The sequence below is a fragment of the Agelaius phoeniceus genome, chromosome 14 (assembly GCF_051311805.1).
Source record: "Agelaius phoeniceus isolate bAgePho1 chromosome 14, bAgePho1.hap1, whole genome shotgun sequence".
NCBI lineage: Eukaryota > Metazoa > Chordata > Aves > Passeriformes > Icteridae > Agelaius > Agelaius phoeniceus.
In genome coordinates, this window is record NC_135278.1 from 9,713,295 (window position 1) to 9,736,611 (window position 23,317).

The 23,317-nt window shown below is 45.7% G+C and overlaps 1 protein-coding gene across 2 annotated transcripts in view; it reads left to right on the forward strand.

Moving 5' to 3' along the window:
• LOC129125779 (synaptotagmin-like protein 2) overlaps positions 1-19,167 on the forward strand; it is a 32,070-nt gene extending 12,903 nt beyond the window's left edge. For both annotated transcript variants that reach the window (XM_054641405.2, XM_077185945.1), the window contains exons 3-17: positions 310-461; positions 3,333-3,426; positions 4,503-4,593; positions 4,769-4,862; positions 5,476-6,588; positions 7,972-8,070; positions 9,944-10,035; positions 11,072-11,173; positions 13,415-13,584; positions 13,723-13,825; positions 14,471-14,632; positions 15,338-15,416; positions 15,902-16,001; positions 16,249-16,454; positions 17,524-19,167. In XM_054641405.2, coding sequence (XP_054497380.2) covers positions 310-461; positions 3,333-3,426; positions 4,503-4,593; positions 4,769-4,862; positions 5,476-6,588; positions 7,972-8,070; positions 9,944-10,035; positions 11,072-11,173; positions 13,415-13,584; positions 13,723-13,825; positions 14,471-14,632; positions 15,338-15,416; positions 15,902-16,001; positions 16,249-16,454; positions 17,524-17,669 — 2,803 coding nt within the window. In that variant the 3' untranslated portion in view covers positions 17,670-19,167. The remainder of the gene's footprint in view (positions 1-309; positions 462-3,332; positions 3,427-4,502; positions 4,594-4,768; positions 4,863-5,475; positions 6,589-7,971; positions 8,071-9,943; positions 10,036-11,071; positions 11,174-13,414; positions 13,585-13,722; positions 13,826-14,470; positions 14,633-15,337; positions 15,417-15,901; positions 16,002-16,248; positions 16,455-17,523) is intronic.
• Positions 19,168-23,317: the final 4,150 nt, after the last annotated feature.

Genomic DNA, 23,317 nt, shown 5'->3' on the forward strand with positions numbered 1-23,317 from the left:
TTCCTTAACCCTCAGGGCAGCCAAGCAAGTGGACAAATCTCCTTGCCAGGTGAATGATTTGGATTTGTGAAATTTGGAAGAGGTGAAAGCCTGTGTTTACAAGGTGCTGTTACCATTTCAGATAAAGAGTAAATCAGGTGTTTACTTCCTGCTGTTCTAATGCTGGTTTGGCTCTAGTGATTGCAGAGAATAATCTCTGGATCCTTCATAGTGTCAGACAGGTGAACCCATGGACATTTAGCAAAGGTAGCTCAGGGGAAGTGGAAACCTGGAAGATCTGTTTGGTGATGTGCTTGCCCTGCCTTTCAGGAGGATTCAAGGCTCCATCACAGATGAAAAGAAGAAGAAGTTTGTGACAGGGGAATGGTTTTCAGAAGTGAAGGCAAAACGGTTCCAGGAAGACTTGGCAGGGCCAGATCTCCTTCGGGCATCCATTAGAAGGAAAAAGGGCAAACCAGAAAGTGAGTATGTTAGTGCACATCTTCCCCAAACAAACTGATAGACCAGAAAAACATTGGTGCCATTGGGTGGGAGGGGTGGGAGTCTCCCTGTACTGGCAGTCTGTTGAGAAACAGTCGTGTTGTGATAAGGGGATTCTCATCTATGTTTTCAGTACCAGAAAAACATCCCTTGTTATCAAAATCAGGATCCAAAGAAAAAATTACAGTGTGGCTGAGAAGCACATTATTCCTTTTTCAACTTTTTTTTTCTTCCCTTTTTCCTCTGTTTGTATTCTCAGACTTATTTTGGTAAAGCTCAGGTATAACATGGGACTTTATTCCTTCCTCTTACTTTTTCCTCTTACTGCCATTTTACATTACTGGTTGTGCATCAAGATTCTGCAGCTAATATATTCACCTTAGATGAGATAAGGGCCTTTGCTTGCCATATTGACACCTTTTTCCTTCCCCTGGAAAGATCAGTCATTCACCTCTGCTGGCTTTCAAGGTGATGAAGGGCTGCATGTTCCTTTAGTCAAATCTGTGTTCATAACTCCTGATTTGAGTCTTTGGACTTAACTCTGTGTTAGGGAGGGAAATGAAAAAATTCCTTCACGGAAAAGCCCTGCTGAGATAATTTCTGGCATTCCCTTTGCAAGGTAAGTGGGCTGAAGAGGGGTGGAAATTTGTGCTTGCAAAGGAAAATTCCCAGTGATCTTTTCTGGAGGAGGGCTTTAGCCTTCAGAAGGGAGGGTTGTGGGGATCCCTGAGGGTTTTCACAGTTGGTATTGATTGTAGTAGGAAAACAATAGTCATGGGCAGTAATACAGATCTATAAAACAGATAGATACCCTGTATTTACACTACAGCCTGCAGAGCAGCACAGATGGATGAATTTGATTATAACTTCTTGAGCTTATGTGCAATTCTTGAGGGCTAAAAATCACCTACAAGAGAGACCATTTTATCCACCTGCTGTGGCAAGTGATGCACAGTTAGTTATCCATGTCCCAGGCTAAGAGTCTTTGTTTTAGAGTGGTAGGAAATGAGTAAAAGTGTTAGAGCAGGAGTGCCTGCCAATTTTATACACATGTATAAAAATGCATGTATGGGCAAGTTAAACTGGTCAGGCCACTCCTGATTTCTGTTGGAATTTGCTTCTTATATTGTCTCATCCCAAAGTTAGCAAAGGCATATGGCTTGTCTTGATGGATTGTAATGCACTAAACTGTTTGTGGTGATAGGAGCCAGGTGTAGCTGTGGCAGGGGCTGAGCCATTTTTAGGGCAGGGATTTGGATGGGTGGGAGTGAAGGCTTCCTGTTGCCTCTGCCAGGCAGGAATGAGGAGCTCTGTCTGAGGGGGAAGTGTCAGTGAAGAGCAAGTACAACACAGAGCCTTTGCAAGTGGGATGAGAAATGAATACAGTCTTTGATTGTCAAGGTCTTTTCAGCCATGACAGGCACAGGGAAAGTGTGGGAGCTCTGTTTGGGTCCTTTCCTTCCAGCACAGCTACCTGCTGGCACCTCCCTCCCCAGGTCTGAGGAAGAAGAGGAGGATGTGGCTCACTGTATCAATAAATCTGCTCAGTGTGCCCTGCTGTGCCTGCACGTGCCATGGCCAGCACGTGCCACCAGCCATGTCTGGGGTTCTGTCTCCTAAAACAATGTTCAGTGGTGCTTTGTGCACATCAGTGTTGGCATGGGCAGGACAGTCCCTCTCTCAGAAACATGCTCTCTAAAACTGGCTCATTCCTACACAACCAGGCTCTTGTTTTTCAGCAGGAGCAGTTCCCTGACTTCCACTGCTCTGGAAACCACAGGGCCCCCCAGCTTCCCCCGCTGTGTGCCAGACATGCAGCCCTAATGCCACAGCTCTGAGCAGGCCAGGGCAGGAGGATTGGGAATGCAGCATTTTTCTCCATAGGAGTGCACAGGCAGGGGGGAGTGAATCTTTGGATATGGCTGTGACTTGCAGGCTGACCCTGCTGGATGGCACCACCAGGCAGTGTTGGGTCTTGAGCTTCTCACCATAGGAGTGGCCTGCTCTTGGGCTTCAGGAGGTTTTCCAACCAGATAACAAGCAAGGCTGTACTGTTTAATATTACTTCTGAATCTTCTGAACTTCTTTTTCTATTGAATTGTTTAATGAAATATATCCTAAAATGGTTTGTCAGTTCTTGTAATAGGTAAATTTTCTCTTTAAAATAGACCTAGCTGCATGAATAAATATGTGCAGATCTTGTTGACCAGACTAAGGTTACTTTTTATTATCTGTTTGAGAGTTTAATCCTTTTGGTTTTGCAGTAGCAAGAAAACCCATTTGCTAACAAAATATCTAATACAGCATTATACCCTGCAGTCTGCTGTAAAAGTTACCATCCTCTGTTGTTTTTAATTTGGGGTCTCTGGGAGCTCACAAGATATAGCTGGGCCTTGTGCCAGTAAAAATAACAGGGATCTCCTCATTAACTGTATTGGCCTCCTCCTTTGTTTGCCAAGATCGGATGACTTGAGTCAAAACAGGAAATGGCTGAATTTAAATCCTGGAACAGATTAACTTTATTGACAGTCAGTGGCAGCATCCTGTGGAGGTTTCCAGTGATGTGACAGCTCCTGGAACAAGTCAGGCATTGGGCAGCTTTGTCCTCTTGGACCTGTGGGGTCTGGAAGTGCCTTTGCTGCCCTGGAACCACCCCAGCCTTGGGGAGAGCAGACAGAAGCCCTGAAAACCCTCTGAAAACCCCTGAAAACCCTCTCCACTTAAACCCCCAGGGATTGTGCTGGTGGGACTCTTTTTCATTCGGCAAAGCATTTTCTTACCCCAAACAAAACACACCAAACATGGCAAGTTTAATGAAATGTCATTTCTCAGATGTCTCTGTTGTATTACAGATGAGGACAAGAGGCACATCCAGACAAGTCTGGAAAGCAAAGCTGCCCCAGTTCCTGCCTTTCCTGAGGACATTGCTGGTGCAGGAGAGGGAAGGTAACTCTGCTGCATGTGCAGTGCTCAGGCTGCTGCTCTTACTTCTAATGAGAATTGAATGCTACCCATTAAACCCTGGTCTCTAACTGAGTTTCCAAGACTCTATAAGTAATAAGTTCTATAGGGTATTTTTTAAGTCTTTCTTCTAGGAATTGTCAGAATATCAATCCACCCCTAATAATCAAGTGCTAATGTGCTTATCCCACAAAGATCTTTTCCTGCATGATTTGATAAGGGATCAGTAAAATGGAAGCTGTCTCTAATGCCAGGATGTGCTGGTTAGTTTTTCAACGTAATTATGGTTTTATTTGTTTAATTTTTGCTATGGAGCAACACTAACAAAATGAATGGTTTGAGGAAACTGCTCATTTCCTGCTGGTGCCAACCTTTGTGTCCAGTGCTCAGCACTCTCCATCAAGGCTTGGTAGGATTTCACGTTGTGCTGACTGAGCAGAAACATCCATTATAAAAGCACTCCAGTGAGCAAGTCAGTGACCTCACTCAATATCCATGGACTATGGAGAAGCATTTAAAATATTCACATATTCATGTATTATTGTTTCCATCGTATTTGCCTTTTTTTTTTTGTCAGCAGAATGAAGAATCATTCTCCACAGGTGGCAGTTGCTCCAGTTAAATATTAAATATGGGCTTTGACAACACTTGGAAGCCTCTTGCAGCTGATTAGTGGGTGTTGTTTAATGAAGGACCCAGAGGCAACAGGCCCTAGGTACTCCTGCTTTGCTGGCACAACACCCAGTGGGTTTTTGCAGGGGGTTGGTTAAATCCTGAAAAGCTAGCTTTGTTTTTCTCATTCAGTCTTAAGCAAGGTGTGGCCTGTTCCTTCCTGGGCCATAGCACAGAAATGTCCCTCCCTTCTGCATGGCCCTTGGGCTCTTCTGGCACCTCCCAGAAGGGGAAAGTCTGAATAAACTTAGTAGCTGACACACATTGTTTTTAGTGAGCAAGTTCTGCATCTGAGCAGAACTGAGGTGGTGTTGAAGAGTGCCTGAGCACCCAAACAGGCACATCATTACCACAGACCTCCTTGTTCAGGCATTTCTCCTCTCCCACAGATCCAGTACACCTACTCTTGAAACCACAGAGCAGAAAATTCTGCCAAAACCGAAGCCAAGACTTCCTGTCCAGTTGTCTGCATCATACAAGGTAGTACAGGCACAGCCTCTGCACTTTGTTTTGTTACTCCTTGAGGCTTCACACAATCTATACCTGCTGACAGGGGCTCCACAGGCTGCCTGCCCTGGTGTCTCTGCTCAAATAAAACACATTTTTTCCAGCTTTACCAGTATTTATACACTGATAAGATTTGTTTTCTGTTCAGAGTTCCAGCATACATGATGTCTCATCCTCGGAGAGTGACACAGGAACAAGTCCAATTGTGACTGCAACAAACAGCTTTCATTTGTCTGGAAAAGGTAAGTTTTTTGTTCAGTGAGCTATTGGTGCTTTTGTCACTCACATCAAACACCAAGAGACAAGATGTTTTTCAGTGTGTGTACAAATAAATAACAAAGAGTACCTTGGCATATAAGAATGGGCTGCCAACGCTTTGTGAATTGCAGGCAGGGCAGCAGGGACCAAGGGAGAAAGCAAACTGATGAAATTTCTCTGGGCTCTCAGTACATATTGAACTGAGTGCTTGGCTCTCAGCTCTTTAATCCAGAAGAGGACTTACCCCTCTCTTTCCAGCATTGACTGCATAGTGTAGTTCTGGAACATAGCAAATAGCCAGCAGGGAAGCTGTCAAATTGAAAGGGAACCTGCAAACAAATCCACAACTCACAGCAGCAGTTTAGAGCTCAGTGGATTTTCTCAGTGCCCTGTTGCAGGGAGAAGGACTGGGGTTTTCAGGGCTTTCTTCAGATGGAAGGGAGCTTTCTAGAGTCTGAATATGGAAAAGAACTGGGAATATATTGATGATTTCTAAACATTCCCTGTGTCTTCTCATTGAGAAATTGCAGCCCAGACCTTCCAGGGAGGTCTGGATATGATGCAGTGGGATCTGAGCATTTGTTGTTGTTGTTGTAGGTCATGGAGTATCTCCAGTGCCCACCAGGCTTTCAGAGGATGCTGAGCCTCAGCCCAGCACTGCAGCTGGAGGAGAAGCTGCTGATGGAGCCACAGAGGGGCCAAAAACTCCTCCTGAGGAAACTTATCCTCCCAGCAAAATACCAGTTAAGAAGAAACCAAGCAGAACCTTCCTGAGGTGTGAGCAGGCTGTGAATCCCACGGGGCCAGCAGAGATCAGCCTTTCCAAGGAGGAGGCACTGGCAGGCCCCAGAGCGCTGCCCACAGACGGGGAGAGCGGCCGGGCCGGCAGGCAGGGGGTGAACTACACCATCTCAGCCATGAGTAACAGGGAGGAGGAGATCGGCCTGGACCGTGAGCACTTCAGGAGCCTGAAGGACTTTTGGGAGAAGGGAGCAGAGGCTTTTGGGGCAGGGGGCAGCCCGGAGGCAGGGCTGGGTGAGGCAGACCCTCGGCACCTCAGGCTGGGCCGCTCGCTCTCCCTGCAGCCTGGGCCAGGCCAGGGCGCCGAAGGGAAGCCTGGTGCCTTCACCAGAACAAGGACCCCCTACAAAAGGACAATAACCCTGTCTTCCAGCGAGGAAGAGCCAAGCTGTGCCACTCCTGCAAGGAAGGGCTCAGTTTCTGTCACTCCCAGCTCCACCAGTGCCAAGAGCAAAGGGGGCCTGGTTACAAGAAATGATGTGCTGGGTGAAAGCAGTGGGAAGCTGCTGATGCCCGAGGAAGAGAAGGTGGTGCAGCACTGCTCCAAGAAATCCAGACTGCCTGTGAGAGCACCTTCCATCCAGCTTGAGTCACCCACCAAGGATGTGTCTGGCAGCACGCTGGGGCCAGGGACACCCGTGGAGGAGGAGCTGGTGGTGGCAGGGGAGCGCAAGCCCACAGGGAGGGCCCCGGCCAGCAGGGTGCAGATACTGATAGAGCCTGTGCCCACAGATGGGGAAAGCGAGGATGAGAAAGAGGAAAGGTCTGATTTGGGCACTCAAGACAACATGGAAATAAATGGAGAGCTACCTGAGGAAAAGATGTGCGAATCTTCAGACCAGCCAACACCTGGTGAACCATCTGGAGAGAGAGAAGCTGTTCAGGGAGCAGACTCAGCTGTTTACTCAGGTACTGAGGGCTGTGACTGCACCCTGTGAAATCCAAATACAGAGCCATGCCTAAGCTGGTTTTCTTCCCTAATGCTTCTGCATTTTGCACATTTTCTTCATCTGCCCATTTATCCTATATTGCAATTTGGGCAGAGTTATCTTTATGGAATGTGTTCCACAAACAGCTCTGGAAACAAATCTTGTGTAGCCTAGTGTGAGTGCAGAAGGGGACAGTGCCATGTTGTTCCCTTGCTTTCCTCCCCACTCCCAGTCCCTGGGCCTTACCTGCAAGCAGCTCACCTTGGGACAGCCCTCCACTGCCTACAACACAATACAGGAACTCACTTTATGTCACTCACTGGCAAGATTGTATTTTCTTCAAATGTGGGACTGGAAGAATTCTTTGTGATAGCAGAGATAAGTCTAACACAAATAGAAGAAATAAAATGTGAAGCAAAGTGTTTAATAAATACACTGGCTCTCAGAGTATCTTGATATAGCCACTGGCTGTCAGTGCCTAAATTACATTTTGTGGGTTTTTTTGGAATGTGCAAGTGAACTTTGATATTAAACTTTAAGCAAAGTGGACTGAACAAGGAGTCTGTTCTTCCTGGGTTCTGATACCATGTTCTCAACCATGATGGTGTCAATAGCATCACCATTTTAGCAGCCTCTTCCTCTGGGTTTGATGGGCTCTTGTAGTGACTGTTACTATGAGAAAACATTATTGTTACTTGCAACTCTACATTTGGGCTCTGATTACCCTCAGCTCTGCTCTCTTCCAAGCAGACCTATGAAGAGAGAGCATCTTCCCTTCTTTTTCCAAATTTTCAGTCCTCATGTACCTGGATAAGACCTGTTTGAGAGGATTTTCCACAGACTCATCTGATCTTTATTTTTTAATTGTGTAATTTCTTGGCTTATTTCTTACCTCATGTAACATTCCTATGAAAATCCTGAGTTGCACTTCAGGTCATTGTAAATATTTTCTTTATGGAATATTTTGGGGTATGAAGGACATCTAAGATCATTAAGTCCAACCATTTATATACTAGATCATTCTAGTATTTCTCGGGGCTTTTTCCTTTATTAATTAATTTATTTCAGGATGATATTAGCAGATGGCTCTGTTTCACTGGAAGCTCTTCACGAGAGTTGGTGTGTCTTGGGGACTGGGTTAATCCAGTATTTGCATTTCCTGACACAGTGTGAAGAGATTTTTTTCCCAGGGGAGACATCAGAGCACCTGGATCACTGGGAGGCAGCCCTGAGCAGTGTGACTGCAGTGTGCTCTGGGCAGAGGGACCAGGGGAGGCACACACACACACAGGCCTGTTGATGCACTGCCCATTGTGTTTATTTATTTATTTACCATGTTGATTTGGCTTTTTGTGTATTCCAGAGGAAGATGGGGATCATTCTCCTGCTGCTCAGGCACTGGCCCGAGCAAATAGCATTAATCTTGCAAAGAGCATGGTGAACATTTACACAACCTCAGAGAGTGAGTAACATCTTTCTTTCTTCTTTTTGGTTTACATTTGCTGTAGGTGATATATTATGCCAGTTTTTCATCACCATGCTTCTGTGCATGTATCAGGCAAGGAAAATGACATATTGTTTCATCATCAAATTAGAGAGTTTATACTGCCTAAAATTAAATTCAGAGCCAGGAAATTACAGCTAGATTGATGGTTTGTTACTTCAGCAAAACCACAAGGGCTTCAAAGGGTTGGCAAGAAGCTCGTGCTCATCTCTCCTGTTCCTGCATGAGGCTGTGGGATCTGCTGGCAGCCTGGGGATTGATCTGAGGTGCCAGAGCTGGTGTCAGCTGTGACCCAGAGCAGGGCCTGTGGCTGGACTGATGTCCCCAGCTGGGACATGTTTTATGGTGACAGTCTCTCCCTGAGAAACCCAGAGAAGCTGAGGAGAAGGCAACCAAGGAAGCAGCAGCCTGCCTGAAGAAGCCCAAGCAAGCTGCAGCCATGGCAGCAGCCTCTGTGCCCAAGAAAGCCAATGACAATCCCCAGAGGGATTGGCAAGCCCAAAAAGACAGCTAAGAGCTTGCCTCCAAGGGAAGGGGTGAGACCGAGGCTGCCAGGACTGAAATGAGAACATGGGAAGGCAATGCCCAAGGAAAGGTGAAGGTAAAGCCACTCAGAGGCTTTGTTTGAGCCAGTTTGAGTCCAAGGCTGGCCATGGGAGGGAGGCAGCTTGCTGGCAGGTCCCACTGCACAGCCCTGTGGCTGTGCCCACCCTGGCTGGCAGCTCGTGCCAAGCACTGCCCATCATGGGGTGCCTGATGTGGCACAGGGAACACTGGCTCAAAGCTCCAGGCCCCCATTGCTGTCCAGGGACATGGTCTCCACCAAGACAACCAAGACTGCAGCTTCCCCTTATCTAGAGTGTCCTGATTTAGGGCAAATTGGGAGAAAACATAATAGCCAACATAAACAGAACACATGAATGGGGATACAAGCATCATAACATCACCCTAGGACACTGAGCCCCAAAGCTCATCCTTGGAAACCCTCCTGTAACAGCTTCGTGTTTGCAGTATAGCAAATAGTCTGTGGATACTATTATTTATTCAAGGTTGGAAATAAAAATAGTAAATAGCAAATGAATGTTAAATCAAGAATCTCTTGGGCATTTTGAGCACCAAAGCATGTATCATCATGTATCAGCATGTATCAAATGCCAAACAAGTGTGTATATGTTCATGTACATATTTCTTTCCAAAAAAAATTCTTCTGGGATGGGGAAAGTCATCTTCAAGAGAGTTATTGGAAGATAAAGATACAAACAATAAGTTTTAGTTAGACATTTAAGCAGTACAGTAACCATCTTTCTATTGATAGGAAACTTTCTAACTTTTTTCTTTTAGATAATCTGGCTATTGTCCACCTCTGTGTCTAGCAGAGTATTTGAGAGGTGTATGCAATGGTGAAATTGTGGGTATAAATATTTTAGTGCTCTTTTCTTCAGGGCAGTGTGCTGTGAGATAAAAATGTGAACATGGTTGGTTTCTTTGACAAGGAGGCAGATTTGGGTGGATTTAGTGTAACTTCAGTCTACACAAAGCAGGCAACATCCATGTCCTGGTGCCGATGAGGAATTAGATGAGCCACTAGAGGGAGTTCCACACTCCCACACGGTGAATGAAAATCACTGAAAATGCCTCAAGATGTTAATTAGGAGTTTTTGTCTTGGGGAGGATCAGCTTCAATGACAGGTGACACAGACAGAGCAAGTAGGTAGTGCTCTAGTGCCTTCCACAAGCTTTTCCTCCTTCCTTGTGCTCTTTAATAAAAGTGTGACTTATAATTTCCTGATTCTGACCAGCTATCTTGATGCCATTTTTTTTGTACCTGCAGCATACAATAAACCTCATTTGATACCACATCAATTTCTTGAACCTGAAAGAGTCAAAGAACTGAGCAGATCCTCTCCCCTCCTGTTGTCTGAGGTGGGTTGATGCCAGAAATGGCTGAATTAGTGTTCACAGCATCCCCTGGATGGCAGTTGGTGTCATGAGGATGTTTCTCCTGGAAACCAACAGTACTTGCTTTAGAGCATGCCTTGGTTATGTCATGAATAAATGAACATGTGGACACCCAGGGCACTGGGAATGTTTCTCTCTCTGCTCTGGGGAACCCTGACCCCCAGGGGAGCACTGACTTTGACCCTCATTCATGGAAAAAGTTTCCCAGACTTCAAGATAGACTAGAATCCACAAAAGTGTGAAATAGATTATAGAGAGCAGTGTAGGTGTATCGCTTAGGTGAGAAATTTAAGTTTTGGGATTTTTAGTATGTTGTGGATGGAAGCAAGATGGAGGACACAGGGTGTCATCCTGGGTTTCTTCTTCATGCTTCTTCTTCCTCCTTCTCCATGGGTTTGGGGGGCATTTTGTAATTGGGCAGAAAAGTCTGCATTGCAGTTATTGGGTTAAAAGGGAAAATAATCTAGGTGTCAGTTCTTAATTTGATAGTTTAGTCAGAAAAGACCTTGTAACCAGAGATTGTTGGCCATTTTGTGCCTTCTAATGAAAAGCTGCTGAACTCACAGTAGTGAGACTGTTTTACTGATAAGAAATAATAAACACATGAGTCCCAACATGAACTACCATCTCAAGTGCCTTCAATCCAGACCCAGAGAAACCCACAACTGGAACCTCCACATGAGAAATGCCTTAAGAGAAAAGCCCCCAGCAGGCAGGGCAGCTGTTCCATCCTGGAGGATGCTGCCCTGTGTGTCCAGCCACGCTGCTGTGTGCCCTTTCCCAGAGCCCAGGCGGGGCCTGCAGCTCTGTTTGGAGGCAGTGAGTGATGACGTTCAGTGCTGCTTGGAGGGGATGCCCTGGGGAGGCTCCCTGCACTCTCCTGCAGCTCTGCTAACCTGATCTCTGCTCATGGCACTCTGCTGAGCAATTCCTTTTTCTCTCCAGTGTTGCAAAGCGCTCCTTCGGCACAGCTTAAAGATGCTTCTTGTTTTCTGAGCAGACGGAGTCAGACACGGCCTCGGAGCTCAGCTTCCAGCTGGGCAGGCACAAGAAGTCCCCCAGCACTGGCAGCCACTCCTCTGACATGGCTTCTGTCTCCTCGGTAGGTCCTGAGCGTGGGGGCTCTGCCCAGGCTCCTCAGCTGGATGCAGGGATGCTGCAGTTAGGCTGCTGCTGCTGCTGGGGCCTCCAGAGCAGCCTGCTGGTTTCTGCAGGGTACATTGGTAAAGGAATGGGGGTGATAAATTACTGGCTCAGGTTAAATCCAGGTGCCACCTCAAAATAGAGACCCACTGAGTCATTGCTGGTGAAATTCCCCGTAAGCGACAGCCCCCCCTGCCAGGGGTGGGTGCTCTGGGTCCTGCTGGTGCAGGAGGTGGGGAAGGGGTTTCTAGGTGGGAAAATGAGGCACACAGCTCTTAAGGGGCACGTTTGTGGTTCAGGACTGCAGATGGGTACCCTCTGCAGGCTCATCCTTTACCAGCAGATAAGAGGGAACTCAGAGTTGGACAGCAAAAGCATGTTTTGGAGCTTCAGCTTCTTAGGAAAGCTGAAAAAAGCTGAATGTGTTTAGTTGAGTGTTTTTAGAAGACTCTTTAGAGACAGTATTTGGGGATGGAGCTGCTTAAAAGTGCTTGAATTTGCTGTGTTACTGTTATAGATTTCTCCAAGGAGTATATTTGAGAGTTACAGAATATATGTGAAGCAAAGCTGGTAGGGAAAGGTTATGAATGTAGATAAATATATTAAAAACTTTGGGGCACATGAGTTCTTCTCCTAATTTGGAGCATCTGGGAGCTGAAAATGAGTCCAGATCATGCAAGTGTTCTTTAAAATCTCATTCAGGATTCTCTGCTGGGGTGAGTATCCTGATGGGATGGTAAATGCAGCTCCAAGGACTGACTGGAGATGTTCAGCAGGTTTTTGGAGGTTATAATAAAATTCAGAGCCAAAGTAAGTCGGGGAAGACAGAGAAGAATTGGGTTAATTACTAGGAAGGATTTTTGATAAATGTTCATGATGGTACCACAGAGAGTGCCAAGAGGGTTAATGATTTGCTTTGTAAACAGCATTAGCTTTTATGATATCCTGTCAGGAATCATGACTGATTGGTGCAAGGGAAAATTATCTCAGCTTTCTGTGGCTGAGCTTTGCTTGTGCTTTTTGACTTTCTATCAGTGAAAGACAAAGACCTGAAAAAAGAAGCCCAAGTTGTCTGGGCAAATTGCAGTTTTTTCTGGAAAAGCAAATAACTCCTGGGTGCCTAGCTCCAGATTTGTATCTGGGGAAACCTCATGCTCCTGTGCCTTTGGGGCAAGCACAGGCTGTCTCTGGTGGGGCAGTGGCTCTTCAGAACAGGGTTGTATCTGTTTTGTGCTGCTCCATGCACATTGTGAGTAAGCAACAAGATAGGAATAGTTCTTCCTACATTTCTAGTCTGATAGGGTTCCTGTTAGCCTGTTTCATAAATGGATTGACAATTGTGTGACTATATCTACCTGAAAGAACAAGTTCTCATAATATAGTTCAAGTTCTCTCAATATCTTTCTTTCTTAGTGATGAGATTGGGTCAGGATATCAGTTATTTGTTCTGTAAGCATAGGGAAGAGACAGGTGTGGTCCCCCCAGGAATATCTGAGTCCATTCCCCAAAGTTTTGGGATTTAGGAGTGAAAAAACTTCTGTGTTTTGTGAGCATTCAATGCTTCTAAGTCCTGGTCTAGGATAGCACATCCTTGTGAGACTCTTATAGGGATTTCCCTGTGGTGTTCACAGGGGTCCCAGGATGAGGGAAGAGATGAGAATCCTGACTCCATGTTTCAGAAGGCTGATTTAGTATTTTATTATATATATTATATTAAAAGAAAATTATATATTAAAACTATACTAAAAGAATAGACTAAAGGATTTCATCAGAAGGCTAGCAAGGAATAGAATGATAATAAAATCTTGCAACTGACCAGAAAGTCTGAGACAGCTGGACTGTGATTGGCTATTAATTAGAAACAACCACATGAGACCAATCACAGATGCACCTGTTGCATTCCACAGCAGCAGATAATTATTGTTTACATTTCATTTCTGAGGCCCCTCAGCTTCTCAGGAGAAAAAATCCTAGCAAAATGATTTTTCATAAAATATGTCTGTGACATTTCCCAGCTCTGGCTTGCTTGAGAGCAGCCACAGCTGTGAACCCTCTCTGTGTCAAGAGCACCACACTGCACAAGAACAGGAACACCAGAGTATTTCTCTGGGAGTGCATTTCTCAGGCTCTCATCTTTGCTCAGAACCGAGTCAGACTGTGCCTGTTTCAGTGGCACTGACCTTGCTCTTCCCCCTGGCAGGTGAGTGGCAGTGTGCTCAGTGTCTACAGTGGTGATTTTGGGAGTGTGGATGCCCAAGGAACCGTGGAATTTGCTCTGGACTATGATGAGAAGAACCGGGAGTTCCAGGTGCACGTGTCCCAGTGCAGGGGCTTGGCTGTGGTGGATGAGAGGAAAGGCAGATCTGACCCGTGAGTGACCTTTTAATGCCTGAATTCTGTCTTCTGGAGGATTTTTATTTTCTTTTGATGTAATGGTTCCTTCCTTCCTGCCAGCTTACTGGAGAGCTGGCAATGAGGGGCACTGTCCAACTGGAGTTTGTTTTCTAGGTATGTTAAAACTTACCTGCTCCCAGACAAAGCCAGGATGGGTAAGAGGAAAACATCAGTGAAGAAGAGGACAGTGAACCCCGTGTACAATGAGGTGTTACGGGTAAGAACAAACACACACTCTGAAAAGCTCTGCTGGAGTAGGCACCTCTGTCAGGCAGGTCTGGAAAGATCCTGCCTTCTTGGCCAGATTCTTTGCTGCCTCCTGCCTGCACTGCACTGCTCTTCCCTGGGCTTTGAGAGCCCTGGGGTGTTAAAGGCTCCTCTGCACCCATGTGTGTGGCACCCAAGATTTCTCTGCCAAAACCACACAGATTTTTGGATGCAATAGGGTCCTGCAGTCAGAGCAAGGGCTGTTTGTCCTCCCCCCTTCCCTGGCATGCAGTCACAAGGCACAGGACTGGTAAGAAAGGTCTGCATTATGTGATCATACTCATCAAAGCATGGAGGATTATTTAACAACGGCCAGGCCTGTGTTAATAACTCTTGAAAGAATATTGGTTTTGCCCTGTGATGAATGGAATGCCAGGTTTCCCTGTGCTCAGCAGAAAAGCTTTGTCAGGGTAGTAGTGTTGCTACAGGACAAAAAAAGAGATGTTCAGACTGAAGCCAGTCCATTGGTAGTGCATATGTGTGGGGTGGGTTTGAGTGTCTCAGAGCTTATTCAAGCTTTTGTGTGGTTTATTTCTGTTTGTGAAAGAAACAGAAGAAAAAATTTGAGCAACCTGATTTCTCTTTCTTCCTCTAGTATAAAATAGAGAAAATGGTGCTGCTGATCCAAAAATTAAATCTCTCTGTTTGGCACAATGATCCACTGGGACGTAACAGTTTTTTGGGAGAGATTGAAATAGACTTGGCCAGCTGGGACTGGAGCAACAGGAAACTCAACTGGTACCCACTGAAGCCCCGGGTGAGTGTCTCACTGCAGTCCTGCTTTCCAGCCCAGCCCTGAAGCCTGGAGGGTGGCAGTAGCCCTTCCTGACTCCTCTGAGGTCTTTGGGTGGAGCAGGACAATGTGAACTGCACTAGGGAAGAACCCCTGGGCACCTTAGTGCAGCTCAGTGCTCAGAACAATGCCCTTCTCAGGTCTGTTTTGGTGACTCATCTGCAGGGACACAGTCATAAATGCAACCTGACACTAATCACAGCAACTTTGAAATTACTTTGCCATTCTCTGCACTCACATGAAGACTTTAAAAAAAAAAAAAAAAAAAAAAAAGCAGTCTTAAAGTCTTAAAAGCAGCAGAGTTCTAGGTGAAGCAGCTGATATGCCTTGAGAGGTGAATATTCAGGTGCCACTGTTTGTAAAGCCTGTACAGCTTCCTGCATGCTTCTGGATTCACAGGTCTGATATGAGTCCCTTTTAAGCAAATAGAGGACATTTATCTTTCAGAACCAAGATGCTTAATTATATCCAGCTGGACATGTCTGGAAGGGCAACCTTGTACTCTGAATCCTCAGACTTTTGCTTCTGAGAGGCTGAGTTTGAGAACAAGCCCACAGAGAAATGAACTGCCCGAGGAGGGGGCTGCTCCAGCCATGGAAAATCAGAGTTTGTCCATTTGTGCTCCTCCACTGAAGTCCATTAAGTCAGTCATAACCCTTTCCATTTCAGAGCCTTTCTGCTGTTAATGGTGTGGATCATCGAGGAGTGATGAGTTTGTCCATTAAGTATGTCCCCCCTGGAAGCCTGGGTGAGTGTGGTTCATGCATTAAGGGCAAACACACAGCTTGCAGTGCCTCATCTGCTATGGGGCTGCTTAAAGAGCAATCTCAGCAGACCAAGACCTTGGAGATGAGCACAAAGGCAGTATTTGACAGCACTGCCTGCAGCCTACATCTGATTTCCACATCTGGATTTACTGGGGAGAGAGGAAGGGCTCAACGACCTCCAACTTATGAGCATGTGGCACTGTAGGGTGCTGTGATGTGGTAGGAGCAGCACAGAAGCCGTGTTACTGTGGGACAGGCAGGAGGTTGCTTTGGCTCAGCAGTTCCATCTCTTTTCCTGTCTGATACAGCACTGGTGGGTTGTGTCAGGAGCTGCTGCAGGGCTGAGATGCCCAGGGAGGGGCAGTGAGCACACAGGAGCTGTGTGGGTCCCACAGCAGAGGAGCCCTGTCATTCTGAGCTGTGGCTCTGGCTGCCATGACAGCTTTTCTCTTCTCATAAACTGCAGGGCCCAGGAATCCTCCCTCTGGTGAAGTTCACATTTGGGTCAAAGACGTCAAGGACCTGCTGCAGTTGCGTCCGTCCGGAGTTGACTCCTTTGTGAAGTGGTGAGTGCCTGAGCACGGGGCTGCTCCTGCTCTGGGCTGTGCTTCCCACAAAGGCTGTGCTTCCTACTCTGCTCTCAGGCTCACCAAGCTGTGCCTCCATACTGGAAAGCCTTTGTGTTGCACTGGGAGAAGTGTAGGGGAGAATTGCCCTTGTTTTTCACCTGTAGGAAAAGCAGGAAAATCCTTGCTGTGATAAAGCTCTTGGTCAATGTTCAGTGTTCATGCTGTGTGCTTTTTCCTCCCAAAGCTATGTGCTTCCAGACACCAGTAAGAAGAGCTACCAAAAGACCAGAGTCATAAAGAGAGACACAAACCCTGTTTTCAATCACACCATTGTGTATGATGGCTTTCACACAGAGGATCTGAAGGATGCCTGTGTTGAACTCACTGTGTGGGATCATGAGAAACTTACCAACCATTTCCTTGGAGGAATCAGGCTGGGCCTTGGGACAGGTCAGTATTTTCCTTTATATTAACTCAAAACTGTTCCTGTAGTGCTACAAGGTAAAGTTACAGAGTATTTTGCTGTTGGAGAGAAACCAGGGATGGGAGTCTCAGTAACTGGTACCTGCACTGTGTCATGGATGGAGGGGGCCCTGGTGCCATGGTAACAACCCTCTGTTCCCACATTTTCTGCCAACATCAGATCTGAGGTCTGGCAAAACTCAAGAGAGTTTTCCTGCTGGGAAAACAGGCTGCATGACAAACCAACATTATATTGGTGCTCCTGCCAGGGAAGAGTGCTCAGGTAGGGACTGGAATGTCACACAGGACAGCACCTGGTGCCTGTCCATCCTTGAGGTGCTCTCTGAGACATCTCACAGTGTTGCAATCAAGGATAAGTGTTCCCTGGGGGACAAGGCTCATGGTAGCTGGCAGGTCTGCCTGGCAGGTGCACACACTGTGGCTGTTGGATTTGCCTGTATGTTCTCTGGTTTCCACCTCACATGTCACCAGGTGGGTTGTGGACTCTCCAGAAGGAAAGGGTGACAAGAATAGACAATAAACAACATAAAAATGCCAAACCCAAGATTAGCTGTGATCTAAATTTAGACTTCTCTCTCACTGACAAATAATTGGCACCTAAAATTTTGGTTGAATTGGAATGGATGTACACACTTTTCTGCTATGGTATGTTTGATTCCTATGGAAATGAAACAAGATAATTTTGATGAATACTCCACCTTGTCCACAAGAAAATCTTCTAAGAGGAAAACCAAGCCTTTAAGACCTTTCTTACCATTCAAAAACATGCAGAAAGGGTTTGAGCCCAATATTGCTTTCCTTGGCAGGTTATGTTTAGGGTTCTTGCATTTTATGGCTTTTGCAGTGACTTCATTTTGAACTGTGGTGTAGAATGGGCATTTGCAAGAAAACAGGAGGTGCTCAGGGTGCAGCTTGCTGGGGGACAGTCAGCAGCTTTTATGTTAAGACATTGCCTGCAGCAGTTACATCCCATTGAATGTTTTTGCATGGAGTGGGAATTCTTTGTGTAGCTCTCAAAGTTTCTGATTCTTTTCAGGTTTGAGCTATGGCATCTCTGTGGACTGGATGGACTCCACTCAGGAGGAGGTGGCCTTTTGGCAGGAGATGATGTTGGCTGCCAATGAATGGATCGAGGGATTGCTGCCACTGCGCTCACTGGCAGGGAGGAAAAAGCTGAAATAACCCATTGCTGGTGCCATGGAAATGCCCAATGTGCTCATTAGAATTAGGAAAAACTTCCTGCACCAGGGAGAAAGAGACCATCCACAGGCTGCAAGTGTCAGGGTAATAAGGCAATTAATGGGCATCACCTTGGAGGTGTTAATGTTCAGTACTAATCCACTCACAGAGGACATGGAAGATGCCAAACAGGAATTTAACCAAGAAGAAACTTAATTTGCCTTTTTGTTTAATCATTTATGTACTCAGTATATTTGAATTCCATTAAGCTCTGGGAACATTGGCAGAAGGAAAAGGAGATATGGATACTTTTTTTTCTTTTTACCATTTCTTATGCCATTTTTCTTCCATGCAGAGATGCAGTTGTACTGAAGCAGCAGCATGGTTTTATTCATACTCCCTGCAAGGGGTACACTTTGTACTTGGTGTCCAATTGCTCCAAATCACCAGCACAGTTTGAGAATGGGAGCTTTGCATTTGTCACCCGTGATAACACCTCTTTAACGTGAGGAAAATTGAGTTCCAAGGTGCATCTAAAGAAAGAGAGGACTATTTGCAGCAGAAAATGAAGAAACCCGAGGAGGATGACAATGAGGAATTTGATGTATTAATTTCTTTGTGCTTTAATCTGAAAGAGTGAAGGGATGCTCTTAGGGATAGTGGGATTTTGCAAGCAGGGACTGTTTTCCTGGCTTTTCCACAGGCTTCCTCAGAGACCTCAGGAAAATCTCTGTGAAAGGAGAGTTTGAGTGCAATATATACTAAGATGTTTGCCCAGAAGTAAAACATGGTTGCATTACTAAGGGGCCTTTGCAATGCCTTGTGCGCAAAACATTTCAATATGAACTGATGAGGTGGGAGGCAGTGTCACCCTGGCCTGGCATCAGGGTCAGGGGGGAAAGGGCACAGCCACACTGACACAGGAGGCACTGGGAGCTGGGCCAGAGCTAAGGAGGGGTGAGAGAATGTGCAGGGAGTGCAGAGCTGCAGTTTCCTGGGGGTCTTCTGCATCTGCATCCCCTGCTGCCCTTCTCTTCCTTTCACCTGGTGCCTGCTGTGAGCTGTCAGTGGCTGGAATTTGCCTTTTGCCAGGAGCTTGCAAAAAAATCTTTGCATCTGGCACATGGAGCGTGGTGGAGTGGTGTTGTGAATACATTTTGAATTGCAGCTTTGTAATTTCTGTTTTGGATGTACATACTGTGATTAAATAGAATGTTTTTCTTTAGTCATCAGTTGGTTTTCTTGTACCTATTTTCACTGTGCTCCAAATAACAAAAAAGCAAAAGAGGTGTTAAATTTTGTTGTGTCAAAATGAGGCATTTTTGCCAAAGGGCAAGTGAATTGTCATGAAGAAATAATTTTTATAACTATCCTACTTTAGATTTTGGCTCTCTGATTATTTTGGTATTCTTCTTTAATGGATTGATTTTATTTAACTCAAGCCTACTGTGAATTTTCAGCTTAGCAAAGATGGTTGTAAATAAATGAATGGAAAAATGTACACTTAGAGTAATAAGACTTTTTCTTTAAATGGAAACATTTAGGATATAATCAGCTTTCATGGGAAAAAAGAAAGAATTAAAGTGGTTTTGCAGTTGGAAAATGACAATAATTGGAAATGCACCAGACACAGTAATAAAATCACTAGGAGAGAGTCCACAGAACAACAGAATTAAGCAGTGACTGTCTAATGAAGGAGTTGATTCATCTGTAACATCAGCCCAAAAATACTTGGTAGGGGGTGCAGCTTGACATGTTTTGTTCACCAAGATTTGGTCACTTATTACCTTTGTGGGATAAAATAACAATACTGGGCCTAAGTTGAGAGTTTTAAAAAAAAATATGATCCTTATCTTAGGTGCTGAACATGTGAATATTTATACATCAGTGCACGTGACTGCTGTGAGGAGCCCTGGTGCAGGGGTGGGGGGTTCAGCTGGGATGGATGTGCACACATCAGTGTGAGCTGCAATGGATGTGCACACATCAGAGGGTGCTTGCTGCAGTGAAGTTACCCACAGAACTCTGCTTTCCTCCTGGTGCTCCCCTGTCCCAGGGACAGGGATATTCCTGGGGCAGACTTTCTGCTGGGGCTGGAAAAGTGGTTGGTAGCACCAGGGACTCTGTGTCAGGTCCAGGTCTCTTCCTGGTGGGTTCAGCTGATTCCTCTCCACCTCCTCCTCCTCAGCAGCATTACTGCATGGCAATGTTGCCAGAAGTGCTGGTTGCATCAATGGAGCTGGAAATGGTTGTGTTGGTGTGTCAGGAAATGAACAGATTTTTCATTGGTGGTTCCAGGAGGGCAGAAAAAGGGGGTCAGTGGGCCAGTTCATCCCAGCAGAGTTACCTTTATGAACTTGGCACGGGACTTTGTGAGATAATTTTCGTACTCAGATTCCATTGAGGATTTTTTTTGTTAATCTTTTCCTGGCTTGTTTATTTAAATTAAGCCCTGATTAACTTAAGAAGCTTTCTTTGGCACTTAATAGTTTATCAGAGTAAAAGATTACACTGCCAAACCACACACACTTTGTCACACAGCTGATTCTGGGGCAGTAAAATTTGCTATGCTCTCTGTTTCACTTACTGCACAGAAAGCACTTTATCATGAAATGACTTAAGGCACATTTATTGCCAGTGTCCTGTGGAGGAGCAGAGGATCTTGTGGGTATAAGGTTAATGGCCTGTTTGCTTGTGGTTTATGATGCTGACATTTGCTGTCTGTGAATGCTGAACCTCACAGGCTTTGACATGTAAATGTGTGCTGATGGCAACAAGAGTGGGGTTGTAACTGGTGAAAATAAAAGAAAAACCAGATGAAAAGTTTTCTGACTGTATTTACTGGTTACTTGTAGCATGGGTCAAGCAAAACCTCATGCAAAGGTGAGAGCCTGTGGTGCCAGTGGCTGTGGTTTGTGTCCCTCCTCTCCCTGCACAAGGAGGTGCAGGGCCAGCAGTGGCAGCTGAGGGGACCCCTGGGCTGGACCAAGGAGTGACCCCAGGGCGTGCAGTGCCATCCTTTAATATCAAACACAAACCTCAGCACCTGCAGGACAGCTGGCAGCTGCTTTCCAGGAGGCTTCTGCATTTGTGAGCCAATGTGCTCTCTTCTAGGTTATGTCTGATTTATGTAACTTTTTATTGGAAATCTTCCAGGATTAAAAGGAAATGGAGAAAAAGCAAAATTCTAGAAAGTCTTTCTGCTTCATCAGGCAAATAAAATATGTGGCCTATGGCTATTTAATATGTAACATGAATAATTACAAGTATCAGAAACTATTGAAAATAGTTTAGAAGCTAACTAAAGAAGAGAAAGAAAGAATTGTTGAATCTTGAATGAGTGTTTCAGCAGACATGAAAAAAAGTGGCTGAATTAATTATCCATTACTAAATATTTGCCTTGCTTTATCCTTCACCAAGACAGGGAAAATTGAAGTACTGTAGAGATTTGGAGATAAAAAAAGGCTGGCTAAATAAACACTTGTAATAATGTGATCTGTCGAAATTAAAAATGCTGCATTTTTGCAGGCTTGTTTAGTCAAAAAATGTATCAAATATACTGGTGTATCAAAAACTGAATAAATACATTTCTGATCCTGATAGCTAAGCATGAGTGTATTCAGCACCAGGCTGGATTATTTTTTTAAATTGTCTGGTTTGTACTTGAAGATTTTTCATGGCTCAATCCTTTCTCTTTTCCACCTGCTTCCTTTGCACCCCTCAGGTGTTAGAGGGGGTGCCTGGGAGCAGATGTCCCTCTGAGCACTGTCACAGAGCTTGTCAGCAGAAACTGGGAAGCTCAGTGTGAAGGCCCTTGCAAAATCAGTGCCCAGATTTTGGTCCATGCTCCTGGAGCTCCCAAGAGCATCAGTGCTGCACGAGATCCACTGAGAGATCTCCACCCTGGAGAGCCTTTGAAACAGAAATCCCTTCCCATGAGGTCAGCAGGAATAGCCACTGCTTCCAGGGATGCATTTTTGGGAGGTTCCTGGAGCTGGTGGCTCTGCCAGAAGGAACAGCTCTGCCAGGGTGAAGTTTGTGGGGCTGCAGGAGGACTCAGAGAGTTTGGGGACAGCAGGACCAGCTCCTGGCCTGTCCTGAGCAGGAGATGGCTCCTTTGGAGAAATGAGGTTTGAGCAACAGTGGGCAACTCCAGAGTGGCCATTCCCACTTTTGGGGTGTTTGCCACCTTCACCATGCCTCTGCCCAGGTTGGTTGGTTGGTTGAAGGTGCAAAGACTGAGCATCAGTCTCCAGAAGACCCATGGAGAAATTACTATAAATGGTTTATATGAGATCTCTTTCTTCTGGGAGAGGGATGGGAGTGATGGAGAGCTGGATATGTCTCCTTCAGGAGCCCTGCAGGAGTCTGGTGGTCCCTGCCCAAGCTCTTTTTCGTTTTGCATTAATTTCCCATTCACTCAGCTTAAATTCCCCATGTCACATAGTAAAGTCTGAATGAAGGGTGAAGCTGTCAGCAGGCAGAGTGGAAAAACACAAACAGGAGCAGGGGCTGAGCTTGCCAGGTTGGCTGGTCTCAGCAGGTTCATGCCTGAGGGCTCCAGTAAATATTCCTGCTGGAAAGGGGCTGATGTTCAGTCACTGCCCTGCAAGTGACCTGAAATATGTGCTCGCTTAAGCAGACAGATACTTGCTTTTTAAAATGTTGTAAGATCATATTATGGCTGAACTTGTCTCTGGGCTGAGGCAATTCAGCCTCTGGTGTGGACCCAAACGAGCTGAACCAGCCCTGCTTTAGGAGGAAAGGAAAGAATCCTGTGCATGAAGGCATTTCTGTGGGTCAGTTTTCATTTTTTTTTCCAGGGCTGCAGTCAGGGTTTAGTGAATTACTTGGCATCCTGTATATTACAAAATGGAAACTATAAAACACCACAGAGCCACAAGTCCTACCCCCTGCAGCACCTTAAAAACCCCACAGCTCACCCTTAACAGGCGTGGCAGGCTGTGCTGGAAGGTGCTGAGCAGAGACTGCTCCTGTGTTTTCCCTTTCCCTGCACACCAGCCTGAGCAGCTGCTGAACTACAGACACCACCAGCAGGAACAGAAATCAGATTTCATGCATCTAACAACCCATAATACCATTACAGTAGTTGTTAACCATCCAAAGTAGCTCTTGAGCTGTAAGCAAGCAGTCTGAACTCTGGACTGGAGGGGAAGCCGGGGAGCTGTTTTCTGGCAATATAAGTAGCTCAGACACCCACTTTATAGCAAGAAAAATCACAATAACCTCGTTCCCTTCCCTCCTTTCTCTCTCCCACTCACCATTACTAATTTATTCTGATTGTAATGGCTTCTATTTGCTCTAAGCAGATCCTGTTCCCTTCCTGGGAAGAACAGCTACAAGGACATAATATTCCCAGAGGAGGATCTGTGCTAGGATTCAGGCAGGCTCAGGCAGATATAATGATCTCTTGATGGGAGGCCCCTTTTCGATCAGGCAGCCCATGGCCATTCTAATGTGACTGTAATCTGAAATAAGACACCAGGAGCTGCATCTGGAGTGAGCCCTCCCGTGGTAAGGAGCTGCTGTTTAATTTATTGTCACAGGGAAACATTTTGCAAATGTTTTATGTCTCTTCAAAAAGCCCAGGTGAGTTGTTTGCATGTGCCTGCTGATGGGGCTAGAGGCTG